General features: G+C 38.5%; 1 protein-coding gene across 1 annotated transcript in view; it reads right to left on the bottom strand.

Moving 5' to 3' along the window:
- Window positions 1–13,389, bottom strand: part of DCC (DCC netrin 1 receptor) — a 923,941-nt gene that overhangs the window by 95,070 nt on the left and 815,482 nt on the right. Inside the window, exons 18-19 of the mRNA XM_065406266.1 lie at window positions 9,363–9,501; window positions 3,730–3,837 (exon numbers count right to left, since the gene is read on the bottom strand). Coding sequence (XP_065262338.1) covers window positions 3,730–3,837; window positions 9,363–9,501 — 247 coding nt within the window. The remainder of the gene's footprint in view (window positions 1–3,729; window positions 3,838–9,362; window positions 9,502–13,389) is intronic.

The raw sequence follows: 13,389 nt of genomic DNA, 5'->3' as shown, positions 1-13,389 counted from the left end.
ATTTGTTCTGTCTGTTATTACTTGGAATCACTAAAATCCTACTTTTTATATTTAATAAATTCACTTTTTGCTTATTAATTAACCCAGAGCAAGTAATTAGTTCCTGGGGGAGCAAACAGCTGTGCATATCTCTCTATCAGTGTTATAGAGGGCAGACAATTTATGAGTTTAACCTGTATAAGCTTTATACAGAGTAAAACAGATTTATTTGGGGTTTGGATCCCATTGGGAACTGGGTATCTGGGTGGTAGAGACAGAAGCCCTTCTTAAGCTGTTTTCAGTTAAGTCTGCAGCTTTTGGAGGACGTGGTTCAGACCTGGGTCTGTGTTTGCAGCAGGCTAGCATGTCTGGCTCAGCAAGACAGGGTACTGAAGTCCCAAGCTGCCATGGAAAACGGGCTCAGAGGTAGTCTCAGCACATCAGGTGGCAGATCACAGGGGGGTTTCTGTGACCCAACCCGTCACAGAGTCATTGTGGATATTTTTTTGAAACCATCTGCTTAATATGCAATGGCAGTCAAAAAGGCTAACAGAATGTTAGGAGCCATTAGGAAAGGGTTAGATAATAAGACAGAAAATATCATAATACCACTACATAAATCAATGCTACACACACAGCTTGAATACTGCATGCAATTCTGGTTGCCCCATCTCAAAAAAAGATATATTTGAACTGGAAAAAGTTCAGAGAAGGGCAACAAATACAAGTAGGAACAGTGGCGTTGGAACATTTTTTATAGTGGAGGTATTGAAAGCCACTGAACAAAACTGCAAACCCCCATATATGATGGAAACCACTTCACGCCACAGGGTGCTGCTGCACCCCCAGCACCTCTACTTCCAGCACCCCCGATTAGCAGTATGGAATAGCTTCCATATGAAGAGAGATTAAAAAGACTGGGACTATTTATCTTGGAAAAGAGACAACTAAGGTAGGAATTGATACAGATCTATAAAATTATGGATGGTGTGGAGAAAAGTGAATAAGGAAGTGTTATTTACCCTTTCATATAACACAAGAAACAGGGATCACCCTGTGAAATGAATAGGCAGCAGATTTAAAACAAACATAAGGAAGTACTTTTTCACACAAGACACTGTCAACCTGTTGAACTCATTGTCGGGGTATCTGTGAAGGCCAAAAGTATAACTGGATTAAAAAAAAGAACCAGTACAGTTTATGGAGGATAGGTTCATCAATGGCTGTTAGCCAAGATGGTCAGGGATGCAACCCCATGCTCTGGGTGTCCCTAAAGTGGACAACAGAAGCTGGGAGTGGACAACAGGGAGATGGATCACTTGATAATTGCCCTATTCTGTTCATTCCCTCTGAAGAATCTCGCACTGGCCATTGTCTGAAGGCAGGATACTGGGCTAGACGGTCCATTGGTCTGACCCAGTATGGCCATTCTTATGTTCTTATGTAACTTATAAAATTCCACCATATAAAACCACAGTAATTGTAAAACAAACAAACAAAAACAAACAAAAAATAGAAATTAAGTATTTATATATAAAACCAAAATGACTAAAACCACAAGAATTGTACTATGAGCAAATTAAGTCCCTGATCCAACAACCAGATCTATGACTGGACCTTCATGCTTTTGTGGACCCCCACCAACTTACATGAGACTCCACATGAGTAAAGATGGGTGAGGTTCGGATTGCAGGATTAAGCCTTATGGTAGTATTTTAAAACATAAGATGAAAGCTGACAGAAAGAGAAATTATAGTAACCCTTAGAATAACAGAACTATTATGAAATAATAATTGTCTATAGAAATAATTTCCTTGGCTACTCTAATTCTTGGGAAACTTCTTGTGTCTAAATCTTCAGCTGGTGCAAATCAACATAAGTATTATCATCAATATCCCTCTATTCACTTTAAAATAAAATAATCTTTGCAAGCCCCTGTTTCCAAATGAATTGGTGTATTAATGCATAGAAAAATAATGTCAGAATGAAAGGCCATGATTGTACTTTTAAGATTTTTGGCATTGTATGTTAGGGCTATGTTTACAGGATTGTATGCAGTTATTTAGAGGTTGTTCTAACTATGAAAGTTCTTTGTAGTCATGAATCAGTCAGTCCATTTAGGTTAGTCTTTGTGATGACGATATGAGTGTCATGTGTCATGTATTACCTTAACTATGTAACATATTACAAATCATTCAATGGGATTAGTCACATTAATAAACTTACACTCTTGCTTAAGTATTTGCAGATATGGAGTTTTGGTCGTTTTGCCTTTGCTTGACATTTCTAAATAACATTTGGCCATTCCTGGCTGCATTAAAGATTTCCTGTAAGTGCCATTTTTCAAACAATTCCACAAGGAAGAATAGTTTGTCCATGGATATTTTCAAGCAAAGTCATCTCTCACTGTAAATAAGAAACTCCATTAAAGTTACTGCCTTTGATTCTTCTCTCACTTACACCTATGGAAACCAGGAGTGATTTTATTTAAGTCAATGCAGTTACACAGCAGAACAGAGAGAAGACTCAGGACCACTGACTGCCAATTAAAATGGTCATTTTTCCCTCTGAAATTGGGTTAATGTCAGAAAAACCATTTTCAATGAAAATGCTTATCTTTAACAGGCCTTTCTTTTGGATGTGGTCACTGAGTGTAAAGGACTGAATATAATGCACAGGGAAATAATGAATAGAGTGTTTCCAATCTGAGGTGTTTTATCCCTGGGAAACTTCCTGGCAGATCCAAATATATCTTATTTTACTGGTAAAACTGGACTAGATTCTCCACTGGTGTAAACCACCCTAGTTCTACCAAAGTCAATGGAAATATGTTGATTTACACAGGTTCAGAATCTGATACAATAGGCTTTGAATTACTCACACAGGATTTATATTTAGAAGAATTCTTGTACCAACATTTATAGTTCAGGATGCTTGAGCGATGTGTGTCAGGAATTATTAGTGGTATTGGTGACATACACAGACTATCTCTGACATACAGAAAATATGCTGCATGACTTCCAAGCGTCTAACCCAAGCGTTTGTGTTAATTAAAGCATTATGTGCACATTTTTTAAGTTGAATGCTATTTGTCATAATAATTATATGTCTCTTAGATGTCTATTAAAATCCTAAAGTGATCATTTAGATGCAAAATCTCTGATAGAACCTATTATATTTTTCATACTAAATTAACATTATGGGCTTGTAATGGATGTCTTAATTTTGCATTGATGTTATCTGCAATATTTTGAACAATAAAATTTGTCTTTGTGAAGCATCCATTAAGTTCATCCTTGTCAGTCAATATTAGAGTTTTTCTGATCATCAGTGCTTTAAATTGTTATTATAAAGTTAAACATCTACAATAAATCCTACCATTTATGTGTTGTACTAAACAACCTATCATTATATACCTTATGTATTACATTATTGCCAAACAAGCTGCTTATTATTAGTCATTTCTAATTGCCACCAGAAGACCTTTGCTTGGAATTACTACATTTAGAAAGTATATTAATGCCTTCAGCAATTAAAACTAAAGGATTTATATTCTCTCAATTCTCCACCTCACTGTAACTCTGGCACTGAATTAACTACTAATACAACTCAGTGAAAAAAAAGAAAGTTCAGATGAAATATTATAGTGGAAACAAACAAAGAAGTAAGAAGAATAACTGAGGAATGAAACCAGAAAGTGAACAGAGCTGTAAAATAAAAAGATAGACATGGGATAATATAAGCATTTACCAGTAATTTTTCCATTGGCTTCTAATGGAGGCTGCCAGCTGACAATGACAGCTCGAGGCTTCCCTTCCCGAGTAATGACTGTCAAATCCTTGGGTGCAGAGGTTGGTGCTTAAAAGAATGGAAATAATAGAACACAAACAATCAGATTCTCAGGAGTGCACTGAGCTATACTGTTCCTGAGCTAGCTGTTCAGAGTTTGGGGTATAATATAGTAGGTGTTAATTTAGGGCTTGTCTTCACTACCGGGGTAAGTTGACCTAAGTTACGCTACTCCAGCTACGTGAATAATGTAGCTGGAGTCGACGTAGCTTAGGTTGACTTACCCCAGGGTTTTCACTGCTGGGTCGATGGGAGATGCTCTCCGGTTGACTTCCCTTACTCTTCTTGGAGAGCTGGAGTACCGGGGTCAACCGGAGAGTGCTGTGCCGTTGATTTAGCGGGTCTTCACTAGCCTTGCTAAATCATCCCCTGCTGCATCGATTGCAGCAGCATTGATCTCCCTTTGGTGAAGAGAAACCCTTAAAGAATGTCTACACTGCAATCTAAGGTGTGATGATTTCATCACAGGTAGCTATAACCATGCTAGCTTTACCCATGCAAGCACAACTGAAAATAGTTGTGTAGATGCAGTGACATGGGCTTTAATGTGGGCTAGCAATACAAGTAGGTATCCAGGATCCCTGGTGTGCTTGTACAGCCATGCTGAAGACTATGCCTCTTTCCTAGATTCATTCATAGATTCATGGATTCTAAGGCCAGAAGGGATCATTGTGATCATGTAGTCTGACTTCCTGTTTAACACAGGCAACAGAACTTCCCCAAAATAACTCCTAAAGCGTATCATTTGGAAAAACAAATACTTTTGATTTTAAAATTGTCAGTGATGGAGAATCTACCACGAGCCTTTGGTAAATTGTTCCAATAGTTAATTACTCTCACTGTTAAAAATTATGCCTTATTTCCAGTCTGAATTTGTCTAGTTTCAACTTCCAGCCACTGAACTGGGTAATACCTTTCTCTGCTAGATTGAAGAGCCCATTATAAAATAGTGGGTTCCCCATGTAGACACTTACAGATTGTAATCACATCACCCCTTAACTGCCTCTTTATTGAGTTAAACAGATTGAGCTCTTTGAGTTTATCACTCTAAGGTAAATTTTCTAATCCTTTGATCATTCTGGTGGCTCTTCCTTGAACTCTCTTCAATTTATCAACATTCTTCTTGTGTTGTGGGCACAGTATTCCAGCAGCAGAAACACCAGTGCCAAATATAGAGGTAAAAATACCTGTCTACTCTTTCTCAAGATTCCCCTATATATGCATCCAAGGATCACACTAGCTCTTTTGGCAACACCGTCACACTGGGAGCTCATGTACAGGTGATTATCCACCACAACCATAAAATGTTTTTCAAGGTCACTGTGTCCCCCATCCTGTAAGTATTGCCTATATTCTCCATTCCTAGATGTATACATTTACCTTTAGACTATTAAAATACATATTGTTTGTGTGCACCCAGTTTACCAAGTGATCCAGATCGCTCAGACCCGTCTTCTTCCTTGTTTACCATTTGCCCAATTTTTGTGTCATCTGCAAACTTGGTCAGTGATGATTTTATGTTTCCTTATGTTAAATAGCGTTAAGTCCAAGAACGGATCCCTGAGGGACCTCACTGGAAATACACCAACTTAATAATGATTCCCCATTTACAGTTACATTTTCAGACCTACAGTGCTATTTTCAGCTGTGCTATTGTAGGTAAATCTAATACGGGTATGCCTACACATGCTGCAATCATACCTTGGCTTGCAGTACAGACATACCCTTAGAGCAGTCACACAGCTCATTGTGAAAGGCATGTGCAGTATAGAAAAAGAACAGGGCAGTGCAGTGTGAGCTCCACAGCTCTATTCACCATCTCCTACCTGACTTCCATTATGTGAATTTTTTGAATATTAGAAAATCTGCCTCAAAGTCATTATTTTTTAAAATATTGTTTCAGTTGATGTTACATTAGAAAAAAATCTGTATTAAACAAAGAGGTTCTAACTGAACGTCTGACCCAAAATGAAAAATATATAATGGTTCTAAACACCGTAAAACAAATGAACAACCACACACTTAATAAAGAAAGGATTATTAGAATACTGAATACAGGATTCAACAGAATACTGATCAGGTAATCTTATAATTAATGTGTCAAATGACCCTATTCAAAAAAAGGATCTGAAACAATCAAGAAAGATGTAAAAAGGAAGCTCACATTATAATTAATATTGATACATTGATAAATAGGTGAGACGATCATTCACTGATGTTTTGGCTGAGGCCTAATGGCTATTGGATGCTAACTTTAACTGTTCCATTGGGTTTCCTTATAGATGAGCCTGGTCATTTTAAGATTTTTCATCACTCTATTTAGTAGGACCAAAATATTCAAACAAGGATGTCCAAAATTAGGCACACAATGCTCAATCTTAGTTCTTCAAGAAATCTCTTAACCTAGATATATTTACAGTATGACATGCCTGCACACTTAACTAGGAAAATTAGTGCAATAACAATAGTCTCTAGTGGGTTGTGCTTCATAAAAAACATTCAACTAATAGCCTGTTTGTGACATTGGCTCATCAATTTCTGTTGAAGAGCTGAAGTTTGGGTTCTGGAATTCAACAGATTGTGAACATAAGGAATTGTGAGTAAAATTAAAAGACCAAGTCTTGCTCTCAGATTTCATTAACTCCCACTGAAGTCAGTGAGAATTATGAGGGTATATCCAGGGCCAAAATTTGGCTCCGATTATTGCATTTGTATTGTGGGTACACACCTTCTTTCCACCCCATGTTGCTGGTCTCTACAGAATTTTATATGAATATTGATATGAACATTCTTCATTAAGGGAACTTACACATGCAGAATGGGTACAAAATAGGCAATAAAGATCAGAAATACAGGAACTCTTTAGTTAATGCAGCTGCATCTCCAGTTTAATTAATTGTATGTCAACCATACAGGGAAATCTAAAGATACATATATTTCCACTGAGTTTCCCCCTGAGAAACAACTGATGTGTTCAGCAGTTGCCATTAAAAAGTCAATATTTACCAGCAGACATCTCCACATTTGACATCTGTTGGTAAATGTTGATTTTTAGTTCTAACCATTGTATTTTTGCTGTTTCTTGTCATGCACAGAAAATAATCACACATATTACACAGCCTTCTAAGTTTATATATTGGAATCAATAGTCAGTTAAAAAGGAAAATATCATACTCAGAGCTATGGATACACTTTTTATTGAGCATGGGAAATACAATAAGGTAACTGAACAGTTTGGGAACTATCCAGCACAGTATATCTGCAGTCTTCTGAGTCACTCAGTTTGTGGAAGATCTACCAGCTCTGCAGAAGGCCTACCTATTCAGAAGAAAGACTGGCCTACTCTGGAGGGCAAAACACAAAATGAAACAAAAACAGTGAACCAGAGAACTCAAGTTTTGTAAGTGCATTTAAGAAACTCCCTGCCTGCTCTTCTCCCTGTTTAGATTCTGTGGTTCTCCCTATGCTGAGGCGAGGCAGCTCATTGGCTTGACTCAAAAGCAATTCTTCTGAAGAGCCTCAAGGAGGGAAGATGAATAATTTATTCTAAACACATATAGAATTTAATAGAAAATACTAATCATTCTGTAGAGCAGTGATACTCAGACCTCAGTGGTTCAGGAGCCAAATTAGTGATCAACATTACCCAAAAGAACCACAATAGTGTGAATTCATTGTTTCATTTATATATTTTATATTATTCTCACAGCAAATAAGTGAATAACTGAGTGCAATCTGATAACTTAATTGGTTAATAACATAGTAAAAGCATCCTGACTGGTTAATAACTTAAATTGGTTAATAACTAAATCACACAGTGTTTTAATATCAGGTACTGCAAAGAACCTCAGGAGATACTTTAAAGAGCCACTTGTGTTTCACAAGCCTCAGTGTGAATATCACTGCTGTAGAGCATTGCTTTTATCCATTCAATAGAATTCTATACTTTGGGATACACTTCACCATTAATATCTATATGACAGTTAAAAAACAAAACCGAGAGAAAAGGTATCATTCTCTATTTTTTTAAGGGAGAACAGAGTAGAAGGAAAATAGAGAGGTTGGGACTTGTCAAGCTCCTTAGCTTCCTTTTCCTTGCAGACAGAAATAAAGGTCCCAGCCAGAGACCTCCTAACTCTACAGGCCTATTAATAGATGTTCATTCAGCTTCCTGGAGGTGTTATCTTACAATAAATATGACATGACTGCTACCCAAGCAATACTTTTCCTCAGAGTCTGAAGTAGCCATCATAGTTGTATTCCTGAGAGACTCCACTGAGCATCTGAGGCCAGCAGCTACATAAAATCCTTAATGCCTAATATCTATTCAACGATATACTAATAATTCTAATAATAGAGGAAGAATAATGGTGACTAGTAGGGGCCTGAATACAGAAAGAGATGAAGATAATGGGAGTGTCATCCAGGGCTTAAATTCTCATTCCCATTCTGGGCTCGGGACTGTAGGCTTTTGTCCTTCAGGGGATAAGGGGGGCACTGGGGCTTCAATCCCCACAGCGCATGTTGGGGCTTAAGCCTCCAGCCCCGGTGCTTCCCATGGGGCTGAAGCCCTAAGCCCCGGGGCTCCCACAGGTTTGGAAATATTTAATAGAGCTCCATTCTGGTGGGTTCTGGCTGAATTTAAACCCTGGTGTCATCCAAGGAGCCTCATCCATCCAGGCAGGGAGCCTCTTACATGAGACAAGAAGTTCTACAGGTAGAAAGTTTGTATCTGTAAATAACATGCAATTTGAAGAGCCTGCTCAACTTCGTTGTACATTTTTTTGTTTAATTTTGTAGCTGTACCAGCTGCTGTAACTCCAATTCAAGATCTTTAATCCATCTATGTAATGTCCACATACAGACACCTCCAGAGCCCGCAGAACTGCACGTATACAATATAGTGAATAGAACTGTGGGCCTTTGGCTTCAAAATAATCTTCACCTCTTCAGCCAAAAAGAACCCCTATTAGCTGGTATCAGTACTTGATCCATTCCCAGAGGCACTAGAGGGCTAGGACAGAATCACGCACACTTGAGCCAGTACAAGTAGCCTTTTATAAATTAATAAATGAGAGAGACTAACAAAGCTGCCATCCTAGTCATAGAAGACTATTTCCATCATTGTTTTCATCTGATTTCAGTTTTCTTTGAAAACTGAATACCAACTAGGTCACATCATTAATGAAAAAGATCTTTGAAGCTCACTATATTTATGATCCGTATTATTAGAAACATGCCAATTACTAAATTCCAACATCTTGGCTTTGAGTAACTTTAGAGGAGAATTAAATGTCTGCTGTTTCGTTGCGCATAGAAAAAAATGAAGAAAAGAAATTTAGCTTTTAATATACACTGTTGATTTGTTTTGCTGGCATGAAAGTTGACAATGATACCAACTTTATCAGCAGTAGTTCAGTAATTTCAATATATTTAGTCAGTTAGAGATTTTGAAAATTCCTAAATATCTTTTACTAATATGGGCATCTTGAAACAAAATCACTTTTTAAAGCTATCAAAATAGCTAGACATACCTGCTTCATATGTTGTGGCATGTGCAGTCATGCTCCACGTGCTTGACCTTCGACCTTTTGTTACCATGACAGAGAATTCATACATAGTGTTTGGCTTAAGGCCTATTACACTATGGCTCAAAGCTGTTGTATCTGCTGACTACAAAAGGGGGGGAAAAGAGGAAAACAAATATATGTTTAAGCAAGTAAAACTTGAAAAATGCAATTCTAGAAAACTAACTTCCATACACACTTTCTCCATATAACAGAGAAAATGGAAGAGCATAATACAGTAACACTAAATTCCTTTTGTAAGCATACTTTTCTGAGGACAGAAATAGCCTTGACACTGTAGCATGTATTTGAGTGGAACTATTATTAGTACACCTCTACCCCGATATAACGCGACCTGATATAACACGAATTCGGATATAACGCGGTAAAGCAGCGCTCCGGGGGGGCGGGGCTGCGCACTCTGGTGGATCAAAGCAAGTTCGATATAATGCGGTTTCACCTATAACACGGTAAAACTTTTTGGCTCCTGAGGACAGCGTTATATCAAGGTAGAGGTGTACTATAAATAAGATTGTAAACTTGCTTTCTATAATTTAGACAGTTAATTAAGTTATGGAGATGCTCCTCCCCACAACCTGTTTTTCCACACAAAGGAATTTGTAATACAATCTTTCAAATGCAAGGAGAATAAAATGGAAGCTGACACTGTGTCCTCCATTTGTGCCCTTATGCACAAATATCTGCATAAGTTAAAGACTCACATTATTGGGCTGCTTTGCTCTGTGCCACAATCTTAATGTTGCATTTAAAAGAATTTTTGACTTAAAATTTGTGTCCCTTTCATATTATATCACCTCCCTGTCCCCCCCCCCCAAAAAAAAACGTTTAGTGGTCTTGGGTTTACAAATACATATTTTCTGACTAGAATGGTTCTAACTAAGGCGCTCTGGTCTTTCTAAGTTTCTTAGATGAATATGTATTTAATTTCTTATAAAAACTAGAACTGTTAAATCTTGCATTTTTGCTTGTTTAAATATGCATTTTGTTTGTGTATTATATTTAAATATGCTTTATTTATCTGGTTCACTACAGTATGTTGAGAACAGGTATATAAACTAATATTGATGTGTATATTACATTTTTATAATGTAGATTTACCTGATCTCAGCCTGTTCTAAGGAATGACTTAAGAGACACAGCACATTTTTATCACATGAGTAGAGCCAGAGGAAAATTGCAGGATAAAACTGGTGAAAATTGAATGAAACCAAATCTGTATTTTCAGAGCATTATGGAACCCCATCATATTGGGCCCAATTTCTGAAGAGTTAGGCACTTCCAGTGAGGTGTTGAGCATCTTCCGTGGCCACTCACAGCAATGAGACTTGAGAGCATGCCACATCCAGTATAACATGCGATCTCAGCTCATTTAACTGAGCCGTAAATCTTTAACTTGTGCGATATATCTGATGGCCTAAAATCTACCAAATGATGCCTGAGCCACTGGAGAGGGTGAGTGAAATTTATGCCCAATTATGCAAAACTTCTGACTTTCGTCATCAGAATGGATCCTTTTTCACTGTTTGGTAGGATGTGTTTGGAACTATGCAGCTCTCTGGTATTCACCAATAATGTCACCCTCGTGTTGACATTAATCATCAGCCCTAAAGATGCAAGTTATATCTTTTAAAATGTTACAATTAGCTTCCAAGACAGTGCAGAATACGACTTTGCTTTGCTACTCCACAAGCATTCACACTGAGGCTTTGCACAGCAGTTAAACAAAGAAGCTTCTGTATTCAGAGCCAAATTCCATCATCTTTATACTCATTGGGAGAAATCCTAGCCCTATGCAAGAGAATGAGAGATTTGCAGTTGACTTCTTTGAGACTAGGATTTCACCCATTGAGTAGTCCCCTACTCTGTGAGTAATCCAAGTGAAATCAAGATGTCAACTCATGGAGTAAAAGTGGCAAAATTTGACTATTAGCATGAGGTTTTTAACTTATGGGACAGATTTCACTGTAGTAGGACGTACTGTTCACCATAAGTAGGCCACTGACTTAAGTGGGACTATTTGTGGAATAAGGTACTATACAGCATAACTGAAGGAAGCTAAATCTTACAGACAGCACTGTAGAAATCAGAGTTATATTGGTAGGATGGCCCTTGCAATGATCGTTGATGGAAGATGACCAAGGGAGAGGCCAAAGATTCAGTATTTGGACTAGATATAAGCTGACTTTATGGAGACCAATTTGCATGACAGCCAGGCATACTATCATGAGTTCCGGAAAAAGGCTATAAAAGCCGCCGACCCCAAATTGGAAAGAAGAAGAGGAAGAGGAAGAAGAGCACTATAGAAATTAAACTTTATTTTTTTCAAACTTGCTCAGATATTTCACGTGCTCAGGATGAAAGGACAGGAATAAAACAAAGGACAGGTCTCCACTACAGCACTACCCTGGCACAGCTGCGCCCCAGTGGTGCATCTGGAGAAGACAGGCTATGCCGATGGGAGAGTGCTCTCCCACTGGCATAATTACTCCACCTTGGCGAGAAGCAGAAGCTATGTCAGCAGTAGAGCATCTCCCGCCAACATGGAGCCAGTGTGGACAGCGCAAAACTTGTGTCACTCGGGGTGGGGAGGGAAGAGTCTTTTTCACATCCCTGAGTAACATAAGTTATATTGACTTAGGCTGTAGTGTAGACCTGCCCAAAATGTTTGGAAAACAGGCTGGGGTTGAACATATTCTGGACAAAATAGGCTTTGAGTGAACATACATTCATTGTGACTTTTTTTATTAAAAGTAAAGTTGCGAGATTGCTGCTTCTGGCTGACCTGGGAATAACAAAGGAACAGACTAGTGCAGGGGTAGGCAACCTATGGCACGGGTGCCGAAGGCGCCACGCGAGCTGATTTTCAGTGGCACTCACACTGCCCAGGTCCTGGCCACCGGTCCGGGGGGCTCTGCATTTTAATTTAATTTTAAATGAAGCTTCTTATACATTTTAAAAACCTTATTTACTTTACATACAACAATAGTTTAGTTATATATTATAGACTTATAGAAAAAGACCTTCTAAAAACATTAAAATGTATTACTGGCACACGAAACCTTAAATTAGAGTGAATAAATGAAGACTCAGCACCCCACTTCTGAAAGGTTGCCGACCCCTGGACTAGTGTGACAGATATTGCAACTGTATGCAGCATCTTTGGGGGAAACATTGTATTAACATTGTATACATACAATCCCTGTGGGCAAGGGATTGTATGTCTGACCGTGTTCTACTCCATAGGGGAGTGTTACCGGAGTTGCTTCAAGAACTAAAATAGCGGGGGGTTGGGAGGAGGGGGAATTATTAAGGTGAATCACTCACAATGTAAACTCATCCAGAGAATCTCCCTGGGGAGATTCAATCTGGATTTTCCAGAGACTAAGAGACAAATACATAGCTTTTGGCATTAAAAAAGCTGTGTTTAAATTGACTCAGGGCCTTCATTCTGATCCAGCTAATGGACAGGACTTTCTGTCCAAGGGCCCCAACCCTTGCAGGTTGGAAAGACTTTGGCCCTGCTAGGGCCTCAGAAGATTGATGGGTGACTTCTGGTAAGCTTTTCGCATGCAGATAGGAACTTATTGGGTTTTGTATATTTTCTCTTAATGCTTTTACTGTAAGAATAAATGTGCTTGCCTAGAGAGAGCTGTGTGGTAACGTGTAACAGTTAGCAATACACTGTTCATAGCCCTCAGAGAAAAAGCAACAGAGTGGCTTTCTCTCTGAGGCAGAGTGGCTTTCTGGGGTATCAGAGTGTAAGGCAGGGAGTTGTGGAGCCTTAAAACCTCCAGGCAGAAGGGACTGGGACAAGGGTCCCTGCCCAGAGACAGGTGAACACTGGAGACCTTAGGCCTGAGTGGTCACTCTAAAGTGGACCATGGAGAAGGGGATACAGATGCAGTTACTTGGAAACTGTGACAACTAGTTCACGACATTTCAGCTACAGATTGGCTAAACTAAAAAAATAAAC

Source organism: Emys orbicularis, chromosome 6 (genome assembly GCF_028017835.1).
Source record: "Emys orbicularis isolate rEmyOrb1 chromosome 6, rEmyOrb1.hap1, whole genome shotgun sequence".
Classification (NCBI taxonomy): Eukaryota; Metazoa; Chordata; order Testudines; family Emydidae; genus Emys; species Emys orbicularis.
The sequence above is the reverse complement of the archived record's forward strand: the minus strand, read 5'-3'. Positions and strand labels throughout refer to the sequence as shown.